General features: G+C 40.7%; 1 protein-coding gene across 1 annotated transcript in view; it reads left to right on the top strand.

Annotated features, from left to right (window-relative positions):
- Window positions 1-15567, top strand: part of ELOVL2 (ELOVL fatty acid elongase 2) — a 51325-nt gene that overhangs the window by 26215 nt on the left and 9543 nt on the right. The window contains exons 3-4 of the mRNA XM_069493269.1: window positions 7149-7212; window positions 11980-12167. Coding sequence (XP_069349370.1) covers window positions 7149-7212; window positions 11980-12167 — 252 coding nt within the window. The remainder of the gene's footprint in view (window positions 1-7148; window positions 7213-11979; window positions 12168-15567) is intronic.

A 15567-nucleotide genomic window follows, 5' to 3' on the forward strand; every position in this document is an offset into this window, starting at 1 on the left:
TAAAATTCCAGACTCTCAACTGTGTTCGATGAAAGCCCTAAAAAGTCTATAAAGATGGTTGTTTCTAGATTTTTTTGTGTGTCTTCTTGAAGCATGATCTAATATTTTGGGTAAAAAGAAAAAAAGGATGATGCCGTAGTAATGGCTTATTTGACTATTGCGTTGTCCTTCTAGGCAATTCCATCCTTACATTTTCATATTTTTTAGCAGATTGGAATTATTGGTGAGTAGTGATGAGATAATTTCTAGGTTAATTAAATAGCAAAATGTTTTAAAATAATAGAAAAAATACCACTAAGATCCCATAATATATCATAAATTTTGAAAAGGGTCCATCAGACTCATGTCAGTTGCAAGATAGAGTGAGTTTGAGTCTACTTTAAAAATATATAAGCAAATTTTTTCTTTGTTCTTTGGACGAAAGAAACTTCAAAAATGAAATTAAAAAATTTGGGTCCATTGGACCCTGGTGATAAACCAAGAATTAAGAGTGTTAAAGATCTTTCAAAATACATTGGAAACCAGATCACATATATGAAAATAAAAGCAGGAATGCAAAGTAATATGAAATAGGTATTAAGTGCGTATTGTGAAGGTTCAGAAGAATGAGAGTTTGATTAGTTCCATTCAATAAATATTAAGTGCCCACTATGTGCCAGGCATTGTTCTTGGAATTAGGGATAATTGAAGCTTACATTTTAGTGGAGGACTCAAAACAATAAACTGATTAACTAGCCAGTGAAAGTTTGGGTAATAAAAATAGAGCAGGTCAGCGGTTGGCAAATGATGCTACACTGCAGGCCAGGACGCCACCAGCCGATGCTTTCCTCCTCTGTGATGAGTCCCATGAGAGGCGATCAGGGAGACATGTACGGAGTGGCCACCTGACCAGACTCTGATGAAGTGAGAGAGACAGCCATGTGGGGAAGTGGAGCATAACAAAACTGCAATAAGTTTTTGTTCTTTAAAAAGTCCTTTTGTCCCCTTAATTGAATGGGACTGTCCCACAGCCTCAAGGTTACCCAGGATGCAAACAAAATCACCCCCATTGTCTCTGTCAGCTTGGTGTCCTGAGATACCACAGCACAAGAAAGGAGCATGAGCTCTGCAGAGACTTTACTCTGCTATCCGGGCTCTGAAACCCTTCAAGCTAAAGGTGTAAAAACACTGATTCATTGTAGTTCAAGTCTCGCACAGCAGCACCGCAGCACCACTTGAGTGTACACTCTCAATTTCCACATCTGTAAGTTGGGAAAGATACCCAACTTGCAAGGCTGCTGTGAAAACCATAGAGAGCATGTACCAAGTGCCTGGAACATATTAAGTGTTTGGTAAACTGTAGCCAATATCACTCACCATCATGGTTAGCTCATTTATATCTATCCTAAGATGTTATAAATGTTCCTCAGAGTCTTCTGTGCCTACCTTAGACAGTTTCTTTTTATTTATTTATTTATTTTTGAGGCAGAGTCCCGCTCTGTCACCCTGGCTGGAGTGCCGTGGCGTCAGCCTAGCTCACAGCAACCTCAAACTCCTGGGCTCGAGCAATCCTCCTGCCTCAGCCTCCCAAGTAGCTGGGACTACAGGCATGCGCCACCATGCCCAGCTAATTTTTCTGTATATTTTTAGTTGTCCAGCTAATTTCTTTCTATTTTTTTTAGTAGAGATGGGGTCTCACTCTTGCTCAGGCTGATTTTGAACTCCTGAGCTCAAACGATCCGCCCACCTCGGCCTCCCAGAGTGCTAGGGTTACAGGCGTGAGCCACCGCGCCCGGCCTGACAGTTTCAATCTTAAGAAAATTATTCCTAAGACCTGTAATAACAATTTAGAGTTCCATACATAAGGAAGAGTTGCCTGCCCATTGCCCACTCTCACCCTTAGCTTATTGCTCCCTCCACAGAGCAGTAGCGGGAGGTACTGTTGAGTGCGTAGGCTCCTGAAAGGCAGTTTAAGGGTGTCAGCGTAAAATGTGCATAAACACACATTGTGTGTGTGAAGTTAGCTGTGTGACAGCCAAATAATTTTATGTATTTCTATATGCCCACTTTTATCCATCCTCTAAACCTTCTAGTTTCATTCACAAATGTAAACATAGTTAGCTCCTTCAAATACACGAGACACTGGCTGGGAACAATCCTGCAGGAGTTGCCAAAAGAGGTTCAACATTTGTTGGCCATCCTAAGCCCTGAGAATGACGTTGGACTCACTGTGTGGTGGTCCAGTCTGTCTCCCTCGCCTCTGGGAGACCACCTCCTTGTTTCTCAGTTCTGTCCAACTCAGCCTTGACCTTAACGTTTCTGGGAAGTTGTCAGAGTTGTGTCAGGTTAGTCTGAAATGTGATATATTCCTAAGCTGGTCAGATCCCATTTCCTGACTTGCTGTCATTGAACTGTTCAGATTTAGTTGACTCTGAAATAACACACAAAAAAAGAGAAGAAAGTGAGGATTTGGATGCTGTGTTTCCTTCCAGTCTGTTTCATAATGTTAGTGGCTTTTGCCAATTTTAAAAAGCAATGCGTCGGTGGTGGAAAATAGCTATTCTGATTGAATAAGTGTCTTTAAAGTGTTCTATAAAACTATATTGACAAAACAGGATAAACACCAAGATCTTGAATCACTGGATTTTTATATAATGTAATGCCCGTGGTAGACAAATACTAAAAAAAAAAAAAAAACATGCAATGCCTAAAACCAATAAAAGGAGGAAGGTAGAGAAGAAGGAATGAGTGAAAGAGGAAGGAAAGGAAGAAAGAAGGGGAAAGGAAAAATGGAATCTAGAGTTCTGCCCTTTTAGAGATGGGACAATGTACAGGCAGAGTTTTGGGGTGGGTTCGTTTCTGCCTTGCTTCCTGCCTTGGCTTTCATAGAGTGGTCCCTAATCATGGTAGTAGCGATTCTGATTGCAAGGCAGCCTTTGCTAAGGAAAATCTGGGCTGTCAAAGTGTTCAGGATGAGGCAGTCCTCACAGTAATCATAAGCTTCATACCTTCAAGAACAGACCAGGGAATGGCCTTCCATTTGAGATGCCCTGGTTTTCCAACTGATGGAGCCAGTGATGACTGGGAGTCCCAGTGAGTATCATGGTTGCAAAAAAACAAGTGTGCCCCTCCGTGGCTCTCCTGTTTGCCAAGTACTCACAGAAAATGGTAGCTGAGGCAGGAGTGTGTGGTGAGCCAGTCCACCAGCCCTGGGAGTTGCATATTCCATGGCTAAGACGACTATCTCAGATTTCTGTAAGAAGGCAGTCCAGTGGATCTGCCTCAGGTGGGTCACCACTGCCTCCCAGTGGTCTTTTTACTGGCAGTAGAAAGAACAGGTCCAGGACATCACTGGGTGTCAGGCAATGGTGCTTCCTGGTGGAAGAGATGAACACAGTGTCAGAGGTGGTGAGGGTGGCGCTGGCAGTCACAGTGGACGTGAGGAGCCAGGCGGAGGCTTTCCCTAGGGTGCTCTGGGTTATGGCTCTTCAATTACTTAGAACCATTTCTGGTGCTCTCCATTCTTTTCTGTAAATTCTACTTTCCATATGGAATCACTTCCCCTTGGCATGAAGAACGTTTTTAGCATAGTAGGCAGTGCGGTTGTGCTGGCTATACATTCTCTCACTTACGCATATGTGAATGTATCCTGATTTAACCTTCATTTTTGAAGGATATTCTGGTCTCTTCCCTTGTAGTCCCCAAGCAACCACTGATCTGTTTTCTGTCACTGTAAGTTATATTTTCTATCATTTCCATATAAATGGAAACATACAGTATGTAATTTTTGTGTGGCTTCTTTCATTCAGCATAATTTTAAGATCCATCCATGTTGTGTGTACATCAATAGTTCACTCCTTTGTATTGCTGAGTAGTATTTATTATACAGCTGTGTCACCTGTTGTTGGACATTTGGGGGTTTCTATTAGTGATCACAAAGTTGCTGTGAATATTTGTGTTCACGTCTTTGCATGGAAATATGCTTTCTTTTCTCTTGGGTAAATTCCTAGAAGTGGCATGCTGGATCTTACGGTAGGTGTATGTTTATGCTTTTACCAAACTGCCAAACTGTTTTGCAAAGTGATTGTACCATTTTATATTCCTACCAACTGTGGTAGGTAATCAGGGATACACAAATAAGGCCCTTCTTGCATCCAGTCTTTCATTCTTCAGCTATTTGCTGTACACAGCTACACATTGGATTCCAGATCATGGAGTGTGGACTTTCTTGTGGGGGCAAGGAGTTGTTCTAGAAGTGGGCTCAGGGTGATTTGGCAGGGAATTCTGTGGCCTGGGGAACTCGGAGCATAGTCTGGAGAGGGGAAATTGTGGCCATGGGTAAGCCATGTTCCCTTGGCTCAAAGAATGACCAGGGGTGGGGGCGGGGGGATTCTTCTACAATATGGAGCTGAGCACAGCACCATTCTTGCTCGGGTCCGAGAGGTACACTGTTCCCTCTCTTCTTATCTATCCACATTCTAACCATCTCTGAAAACCCATCCTAAGTCCTTTATTGTCTATCATTTTGGCAGTTCTGCAGATCTCCCTCTTCTTAATCATTTGCTGTTCACGTTTCTCTACATGTCTCACTTTCCTAATTGGTCTGGTAAACTTTTGAGTCAACCACTCTCACAAATGCTATTCAAAAATGTTGTTTGAATGGATGAAGTGCCACATGGAGTTCGTTGGTTTTTCTTAGCTCCTAGGTTGTGGTGTTAATCTGGAGGCATTGTCCAGCGTGCTTCACATGCACACACACAACCCAGTGTACAGCTATGACTTCCTGAGCCAAATGCTGCTGTCGTCCCTTACTGAGCGCTCATCCCCAGTCGACTGACACTACAAAACCCTCTGTACTTAGGTTTTACTAATCCAGTGTAAATCTTGGTTTGTTCCTCTCATCTCATCATGGTCTTTTTAGACAACTTCCTTACTAACTATATTAAATAACTCAGAAATAAAGAGGTAATTTTTATATCAGGTTTCTGATTTTCCCAGCATTGGCTGCAGTTCTGTCTGTCCTATAGGTCACTAGAGACCCTGGTCATAAACACTTCCCAAGTGAGTCATGCCTCAATGTATTTCCATACACTAATCTTTCTTCTTAGTGTGTCTTTTCTTTCCCTCTCCATTTAGACAATGTCCTAGACTAGTCTTTCAAAATTCAGCCACAGCCTCATCTTCTTAAGAGATCTAAATTAAAGTGTTTCTCTGTCCTCTTGTAGCAGATCTCTGTAAACCTCTCATATTATTTAAGACTGCACTGTAATTTTTTATTTATGTATTATTCCGTCTAGAGTGAAAACTATGTGAAGATAAGGATCATGTCTCATTTGACTTTGTGTTTTAGCATCTAAAATAGTGCTAGTATATAGTAATACTCAAATAATTGGTTAGTGAGTCAATAAATTAATGAGTGAAAAAACAAAATGCCCCTTTTTATTCATCTCTTGTTCTCTGCTTTCTTCATATCTTCCCTTCTTTTACTTTTGTTTCTACTACTCTTCCACTATGACTAAATTTATGCAATATAGAAATAACACGAAAATACGAGCATTGTGACCTAATTTAGCTAGAGTTTTCTTTGCTCTACAAATGTTGGAAAATGGATTTTGAGCCTCAGCAAACAAATCAAAAAAGTTTAAACATTTGTTCGTGGATGCAGCAGTGGAAGAAAGATTTCATTGGCATTTGTTATGAGGGCGAGTGCATTTGCGAGAGTAATGTTTATTGCTCAAAACTGAGAGGCCTCTGGATAGGTCTGCCCCATGCTGATGGCAACACAGATCATATTCTGTCACACCGAGACCTCAGGTAACTGACCTTTCTCAAGTCTGGAAGTCTCCTGAGACACCGTGTGTGGAAACCAAAGACACAAATGCTCTTTGAAAACTTTCGAGCTTGGTTTAGCTCAAATACGTTTTATAGAGATATTATGAAATAGTGAAAATAAAGTTCCTAGAGCAGTGGCCAGCAGTAGTAGGTGCTCGTACATGTTACTCTGTAATCTCCATCCTCCTTCCCAAGCTTCCTAAAGTTCCCAAAGACCTAAGTTTCCTTGAACTTTCTCTCAGGATCAAAGTCACAAATAAAAAATAGGTTCAGGTGACAGGTGCCAATCACCAAATGGGCAGCTCCTCTTGTCAGATGCCAGCGAATTAATTCTCCTCTTTGGCATTTATACGTTGAGGGTGAGGCAGTTTGGGGGCAGCTGTTGAATCTAAAGCATGTTTTGGATAAACATCCCAAGGCTGTGCTGCTCCACAAGCACGGTCTTTCTGCTGGCCCTCAGTCCTGCTCAGAAGGTCCCTTTCCTGGAAACACTGGGTTGTGCTCTGTCTTTTCCTCCCTTTCCTTGAGGAGGTGGCTCTAGACCTCTGGGGCAGGGAGGGAACACCACCTTAGCAGGTACTGGAAGCATTTTGTAGCAGACCAGCATGAGTGGCTGAAGGCAAGTTGGCAGCCCCCACTTCCTGACCTTAAGGTTCTTAGCAGCAATATTCCAGCCCCAACCTGAATCCAGTTAAAGTGATGATAATTAATTTGGTGCACCCTAAGTGACACTATTTACTGTAAGAGTAAAAAAAAAAAAAAGTTTGAAAACAAAACACAAATAGAAAAAAAAAAAAGCTGTAGTGCTTAGTTTCCTTACTTGACAAACAAGTCCTCTTCAAAATTTTAGGTTCAGCTTAATGAAATGCAGTTCAGCTGAATTTTCATTTAAAATTTACATTTACATTCTGCGGGAATGGGCTTTCCCTGTTGCTCACACAGCTCCTGTTAATTGCAACAGTGGAAGCCGCACAGCTTTGCCTGTAAGCATTTTAGAGGCAAATGGAATTAAGGTCAACAACCCTTCGGTGTTGAAATGTGCCAAGCCTATTTTCTAGGACTCCTCTTGCATGAAGAAATGAAAGAGGAATTGTTTCCTTCCGACCCTGTACAGGCTTGTGAAAGGTGAGGCTGCATTAACTGGTTCACTTTCCTTAAGCCCTTGCAGTCAAAAGTCCTTGAAGCTGGAACGCTTGGAGAATCTGTCAACTACGTGTCATTGGTAGTGGCTTGTTTTGAGAGTTAAAACAACAACAACAACCACAACAACAACAAAAAACAAAAACAAAAACAAAAAACCACCACCACTTAAATCATTCTTTTCTTTCCCTTTTCAGGAGCATCTAAAGGCCTTTGATGATGAAATCAATGCTTTTTTGGACAATATGTTTGGACCTCGAGGTAAGTGAGCTACTTGAAAATTTAATGTGGAAAGAACACAAGGAAGAATGCCATTTAGTTATAGAAAAGGATTATGTTATTTCTGGTGTCTTGAAAATAGTGTGGTGCTTAACATTTAGAAACTTAACTTCCCCTTTAACATACTTCTCCTAGAACATCCAGAAGGCCCCATTTCTCTTCACGCTCAGTCTGTCTTGGGATTAAAGAAGTTCCAGGAGCAGGAAGTGGGCACAGAATGAACCGCAGTACTTTCTTCCAGGGTTTCTCTGGCGGCCAAGCCAGTTTGTAGCTTTTCTTCTAAACTGTGCTGCTTTCCTCTCCTCTGTCCAGCACCCGTTCACCTTCCTCCCTCCTCCAGGCACAGTCACATATGATATTTCTGCTCTTACATACCTTGATGAATCCCCGTGAAAGATTTGTGTGTTTCTCTGCCCAGGCCCTTAGGATCAGCATAGATGTCTCTCCATCGTTCCTTTGTCACCAGTCACTTTACCGCAGTGTCCTCCCAACTCATCTCTCCTCTTCCACTCTTGGAGTAATAGTCTAAAGACCTAAATCCTATCCTGTGGTACTCTAGCTTAAAACTCATCAATGTCTTCCCACTGCCTTCAGGGTGAAAAACCACACTTCTTGTCACAGACTGCACCCCTGTGCTACCTAGCCCTGCTGCCTCTCCAGCTCAGTGAGTGGCAGTCTCCCTCACTGGCCTCGATACAGCTGCCCGGGTCGTCTTTGAATTCCTCAAATATGTAAAAGTCTTTGATATACTGTTCCTGGAGCCTAGAATTCCCCCTGTGTCTCCTACCCTATCCTCCAATCTAGCCAGCTCCTTCTCAAACTTCAAGTATTAGCCTAAATGTTACCTTTTCGGATGGGCTCTCCCCACTAAAGGACAATAGTCCCCTCTCGTCCAGTTTCACTTTCCGTGGTTTCAGTTACTTGCTGTCAACTGCAGTCTGAAAAAAGGTGAGTGCAGTACAAGAAGATATTTAGAGAGAGACTACATTCACATAATTTTATTACAGTATGGTTATAATGTTCTATCTTGTTGTTATTCTCTTATATGCCTAATTCATAAATTAAACTTTATCATAGGATGTATGTATAGGAAAAAGCATAGTATATACAGGGTTTAGTACTGTCTGTGGTTTCAGGCATCCTGTGAGGGTCTTGGAACATACCCCTTGCAGGTAGTGGGGGGACTGCAGCAGATCCCTCCTCATTCTCTGTCTCAGTCCCTGTTTATTCCCTTCACTTACTTTATTGTTGTTAACAGCTATTTCTCCCATGAAGGCAGGAACCATGACTATTTTACTCACCATTTAACTCCAGGGATTATTACAGTTCTGGGAAAATACTAGGCATTGCATATTTTGCAAATAAATGAGTGAATTCTAGACAAAAGTTTTTGTTTTATTTGAGCGTTGCTCGTTCACAAAACTGTGGACAGTCCATAGTTCACTACAGCATTATTGGGGGAGATAGGAAGGAGGGCAATGGGGAGGTTTTTCTGTGTCTCAAAATCTTTAAACAATCACTTAGAGAGTTTTTAGACCATTCTACAGTTTCTATATAGGGCCATAAACTATTCTAAGTGAATGGCTATATGGTTTTAATATAATGTAATGATTATGTACAACTTAAAAAATACTTTCACATAGGTTTTTTCCTCCTCCCCCCCATTTTAGCCTCTTGATGATCCCATGGGGCAGGCAGGGCGCAGATCATCACCTTCATAACCTCCTTTAACGTGTCCTCTCCCCTACAGTTCCAGTGGGCGGGGAGAACAGCTCAGCGTAGGGGGCATCACCCTCTCACTTAGGTGTGCAGGATACGAAGGGAGCTATGATTTCTCGGTGACTCTGGCTTTCTATCGGACACTTCCACTAGAGAGTTAAACAGCAATCTTTCTGAGCCAAGTTCACACTGAACTTTACCATCAGTTACGATTAGCGTCACCTGGAATCACGTGGCTGTGGGATCAATTGAGGAAAAGACTGCAGTTGTTTACTCAGCATTGGTCATTTTTATGGAAGTTTCCTTTGTAACAAGGAGTTTGTAAAATTGACAACTGACAGCCAACTCAGGTGACTTCCACAGTGACAGGGTGTCTAGCATCTAAGCCATCAAGAGTCCTTTTCCCTTCCTAAAAGTGACACAAGGTTAAGTTGACTGGCAAGTCACCTAGTAAACTTCTAGATGTCCCCAAGTCTTTTCTGATTTTGCCTAGACCATCAAGGATATTGTTCTGGACAAATGCCTGGCACAGATGCAAAGATAACATTTCTCAAGTCCAAAAGATAAGAAATGTTATTGCAAGTATTCCCATCTTTTGGTTGGCACGATTATGATTTTCCTTAACACCTCTAGCAAACAATTTATAGGACCATGACAAAAGTAAGTGAAAAACTTCAGGTGCTATATTAGTTTTGCAGTGTGTGCTTGACTTCATGTGCCGGCTGATATACATCTAATGACTGTTTCCTCTTAATTCAGCACTGAGCAGTTGTAAGTGAAACACAGTAGTAATGTAAGCCCTAGCTGCTGTCTCCTGGAGCATATACTGTAGTTGAGGAGGTAAAACTAGTACATCTGAAACAGTTAGAGAGCAATTAAGTACTAAACCATATTTGTCCATTTCCTAGGGCTGCCATAACAAAGTTCCACAAACCAGGTGGCTTAAAATAACAGAAATACATTCTCTCACAGTTCTGAAAACTGACAGTCTGAAATCAGGGTGCCGGGAGGGCTGCGCTCCCTGTGAGATTCCAGGGAAGAATCTCTTCTGTGACTCGCTCCTAGTTTCTGGTAGTTGCTGGCAGTCTTTGGTGTTCCTTAGCTTGTAGATGCAACACTCTAATCTCTGCCTCCATCTTCACATGGCATTCTCCTCTTCGTATCCTTGTATCTAAACCTCCCCTTCTTATAAGGACAGCAGTCACTGGGTTAGGGCCCACCCCAATCCAGTATGACCTCACCTTAACTGCATTACATCTGCAAAGACCCTCTTTCCAAATAATGTCACATTCACAGGTACCAGGAGTTAGGACTTGAACATATCTTTTTAGGGGATACAGTTCAAACCACAGCACCATAACGAGGTAGGGTAACAGTTATCCCATGTATAATAAGATTGCTATGAGCATTAAATAAGTTAGTACATGTAACAGGCTTCAGGACAGTGCCTGGCACAGAATAAGTGCTCAGTAAATGTTAGTTATAGTAACAGTATTATAACCATAAAATATATAAATTATAAAATAATAATTATTTTGTTATGCAAGTAAGTAGCTGTAATTCTGAAAGAGCAGTAGAAAGTGTCTCCCTTCAGAAGGCAGACTTTCTCTGGGCGTTAAAGGATGAGTAGGGTTAGATAAGGAGATGAACATTAGGAAGTGGCACACGGCACAGGCTTTCATGACAGGTGATTGTGAGCCGTTGTATGAAAGGTGTAGTTATCGTTAGTCACATGAATGCTGAGAAGAGCTTTCCTACCTTTTCATCTTCATCATCAAGGGGAGATGTTTACAGAAGACGTGATGGGACAGTTACAGCTCGAGAAGGCCTTTCCTCATAGAAATTGTACTATGTGTAGGATGGGTGGTTTAATGAGAGACTGGGGGTAGACTGCCAGGAATAGGGCCTGAAACTGACAGAACCAAAGAATCAAGAAAAGGGCATTGCTTGTTGGCAAAACCAGCCCCTTATGAAGCTATTAATAGAGATTAAAAACAGCATGCAATTTTTATATTTCTGGGCCAAATTATTTATTTCAACAAACAAGAAAAGCAAAATAGAGAACAAAAATCATTTTATGCCTATAATTATTTTCAGGGGTTACTAGTTATATTATAGATCTATCATGCAGGTTTTATTTAGGCTTTTAAATTATCACTCTCCAGGGTAAGGGGCCCTTGATGTATCCAGATTCTTGCTTCCCTGCTGTTTATACTTCTGGTCCCATGGCCAGTTCTTGGTCTTTGGTTTTATTTTCTGCCCTCAGTTCTGAATCGTCAGCTCCAAGGCTACCTTCAGATTCCCATGCTTGCTGTACTATAATCTGTTGCTCTCCTTGGATCAGAGGAACTCTAAACCCATTCCTGGTTTACAGCACAATGATCCTGATAAATCCTGGGCAGTGTGGGTTTTATGAATGAGGATACAATATCTGTGTGCCCTCTTTCCTCTAACTGCTTGGATTGTCTCCATGGGAGGACAGCAGCAAGGTGTAATTAGCTGGGAGATAGAGGTGACCGATTCACATCCTGACTCTGTTGCCAACTATTGTGTGGCCTTTTGCAAGTTACTAAAACTTCTGAGCTGTTTTTTTTTTTTTTTTTTTGTCCATAAAATGGCATAATAGTACTTACTTCATATTAATTGAATTAGAGTAAATAAACACAGTAACTGTTCTGAAGTAAGCATTCAAGAACTGTTACTTCCCATCTTTATTTCTTTTTTTCTGTCATTCAGTGTTCAGGTATAGCCATGTTTTTGTGCCATGAAACCTTCCTTAACTATCAGCCCCCACTGGTTTCTTCTTCCCCTAAACTCTAACTTAAATCTGGCATTTAAGTATAGTAAAACAACTATACTTTACTATAGTTATTTAACTATATTCATATAGTTACTTTACTATAATGCTTAATGCTGTGTTATATTGTTCCCTGTTGTGTTTGGTATGTACAAATACAATATATGTGACAATATTGACAATTGAACAGAAGTGTGACCGTCATGATTCTCACTGTGTGTGTTTCTTTTCAGATGCTCGAGTCAGAGGGTGGTTCATGTTGGACTCTTACCTTCCTACCTTTTTTCTTACTGTCATATATTTGCTTTCAATATGGCTGGGTAACAAATACATGAAGAACAGACCTGCGCTTTCTCTCAGGAGTATCCTCACCTTATATAATCTCGCAATCACACTTCTCTCCGCGTACATGCTGGCAGAGGTAAGTGTGTATGTAGCTAAAGCTGGAGTCCAGTAACTGAGCGATTTTTAGAAGCAATCACATCTAGCTTACTGGAACTATCCAAGGTTGCTATGAATACTGTTCTTTAAGACCTCAAGAACTTGTTCCAGAGTTTGATATCATTCCTTCTGAAAGTCTTAGAAGTCCTTGTTTCTATCTTGAATTTTTCTAATCCCAATTTGGGCCTATTTCTTTAGTCCTTAGTCTAATTGTAATTTAGAGTCACAATTTTAGGTCTGAATGGACCCTAAAGTTCACGTTATAATTTTTTCCATTTACAGATTGTAATACTAAGGCTTAGAAAAGTTATGTAATTTGCCTGAGAATAGACAGTGATTAACAGAATATTTTTAAAATTAACTTAAATATCAAATTCAGTTAGTCTGACTGAAATGTAAATATAAATATATATCTAGTGCCTTAAAGAATCCTCTGCACATCTTTGGAACACTCTGACAGTGGCACAGCTGTTTCTCAGGGGCTGACATTCAGCTACGCTCGAGTGACCCTCGTAACATCACGTACTTCCATTCCTCTGTAAGCGCAACCCCAGTAATTTTACAAGAGAAAGAAAAAGTGATGTTGCCCTGATTATACAACCAAAAGTTATTTTACTGTAATATAAGGGAAAATCTAAAAGTGTTAAATAAACTTTCTGTAGCAAAAAAAGACAAAAGAAATAAAAACATAAAATCTTTCTTAGAGAAAAGTTAGAAGAAAATCATTCATACAAGTTATAAATGGCTGATAATGGCACAAATACAGCTGCCTTCCTAGTGTGCTTGAATTCTTAAAGAAAATAAATCCTTGCCTTAAAATACAGGTTCTCTCACCCAGATTTTGTGCATTATTCTAATATGCACCATTCTAATAATGCTTAACAATATTACCTTAAGTGACTAGAATGAAGCTGTGGTAATGGAATTTTAGGCAACAGAATGCAGGAGATGGAATTTGGGGTCAGGAAAGCCACACTGACAACTCTAAAATCATATCACATAGGTGCTCATTAATTTACCTTACTCTGAAAGGATTGTTTTTATTTTATTTTATTTTTACTAGGTGAATTTTAGCTTACTAGATGAGCTTGCAAGATAGCAATTTATGGAGTTAGTTTTCTCTACATGGTAACAAGAAAGATAGTCTTCCTTGGAGTTTTTCTCAGAAGTAGCATCTGCGTCAGAAGGGCCAGCCTGCGTGTCTGACCACGGCAGCAGTCACCTCCCTGTCTGGATGGAGCTTGGGTTGATGGAGTCAGAAGACATGAGTTTAAGTTTTAGCCCTGTCACCTTCAGTGTATTAAGCTCTCTGAACCTTAGGCAACTTACCTGTAAAGTGGAAGTACAACATCCTACATAGCTCTTGAGTGAGTTGTAAGGACTAATGAGTTCTCTTCAGCAAACATTTATTGAGCTCCTACTAGGTGCTATGAATAGGAAGCCTAAAGGTACAAGATGGATAAGACATGGCTTCTGCACTTGAAGAGCTCACAGACTGATATGCAGTAGCAGTTGGTAAATGTGAAAATGCTGAGTAAATTGTAAAGTGCTGGTTGTTTATTAGTAAGCATCAACAGGAACAAGAACGACAGTTTAGTTTTAGAATAACCAAGTAAAATGGTTTCTGTCTTTTCTAGGCAGAACATCTCTGTACTGAGCACATTCCCTGCTACCAATTTTATCTATTGCTTATCTGTTCTTTCTCACACTTTTGATTCTCCCAGTTCAAAATCACTACCATTGATTCCCTCCCAGTTTTCTCTTTGATTGTCATTTCTTTCAGAGCAGACATAAGGTCTTTCTTTGACACTTTAGGGGTATGTTTAATAGACACTACTACTTAAGTGGCAGATTGATTTAACCTTGCTAATTTGTTACACCCCAGCAGATGTTTGCTTTGGCTGGGAAGTCATTGCAATAATTGTTAAGTCTTTCAACAAATATGTATGAAGTTCCTATGTTGCGTTGGATTCTGTTGTAGATTCTAGAACACAGCCTTTGCCCCGTGGGAAAGAGAAAGATGGGCTGGTGGCGGGACAGACCTCACTGAGGAGATGACATTGGAGCTGAAATGGAATGTCACAGTGGGCAGAGGAGAACTGGATCAAGACGGGGTGGGGAGACGGCAGATTACACAGGCCCTTGGAAGCATTTGTCCTGTACTCCAAGCGTAGTGGAAAGCTATTGGAGGATTTTAATGAGGGGAGTGATATTGTATCTTTTTTAAATAGATCACTGGCTGCTACATGGAAAATGGACTATGAGGTTGAGTTGAGGGTAAGAATGGAAGCAAAGAGTCCAGTTAAGAGACGGTTGTGGTACTGCAGACAACAGATACTAGCAGCTTGGATTAGGGTAGAGTTGGGGAGAAGGTGACAGATTCTAGGTATATTTTGGAGTAATTTAGTCCACACTCCCTAAGGCTAACCCAATTCGACAGCGTTGTTTCCTTTTCTTCAACACATACGTTTGGATGGCTCCTGCACCCAAACCATCAGGGGATCAGGGTCCAGGGTGAGACACACACAGTTTCCTATAGCTTGGCTGCTTAATTCTAGTAATATTAATACTATTAAATTGTCAGGTAGTTCTGCACAGGTGCCAGAGGGATGGGAACAGCCTGGGTGAATCTGAGTAAAGCAGGAAATGGCAAGGAGAAACAGAATATGCCCTGTCCTCTCCACACTCAGGGGTTGCTCTACAGACCGTATCGTAGCATACAAAGTAGAGATTAGGGCCCCTTACTACAAAACTACAGCCTGACCATAGAAGTTCTTAATTAATCCTTGTGTACAGAATTAAACAACTTTCTTAGTTTGAAAAATGTAGGCACACACAAAAATTTACATATACTTTAAGGTATTCCTAGATCCCCTCTAGCCTGTTACTGGTTCCCAGCTGAGAACCAGGAGCATAAAGCTCCTGGGGTAATTGGGGGCACCTGAGCTGCAATAGATCCCATCAGGAAAATCCAAGGTTTTCTTCTCTCACTGGATTGATTTATCCTGAGAATCTTTAATTATTGTGATGTTAACTGAAAGGTGTTTTTGTTAGAAGCAAAGAGAGGCATATCAGGACAGTGAAGAAAAGACTCTCAAAGGTTCTAAAACATTCTAAATGTTACTTACTAGTCTATATCTTTTTAATGTTCAATTCTTTAATATCCAGTCCCTCTGTGCTCTGTACGTGTGTCTTAACAGATCTATACCTTTACACACCTAAGACAGCAGCAGCAAACAGTAGGCCTTTTGCCTATGATAATACCGTGTGTAAATCAATACCAAATGCCCTATATTCTAGAATTTTAAATTTTTACAGGGAGAAAAATTTTTTAAAAGGATTTTCAACAAAGAATTTTTTGAAAGCTCATTGTCTTATGA

The sequence above is a fragment of the Eulemur rufifrons genome, chromosome 18 (genome assembly GCF_041146395.1).
Source record: "Eulemur rufifrons isolate Redbay chromosome 18, OSU_ERuf_1, whole genome shotgun sequence".
In the NCBI taxonomy this organism is placed as follows: domain Eukaryota; kingdom Metazoa; phylum Chordata; class Mammalia; order Primates; family Lemuridae; genus Eulemur; species Eulemur rufifrons.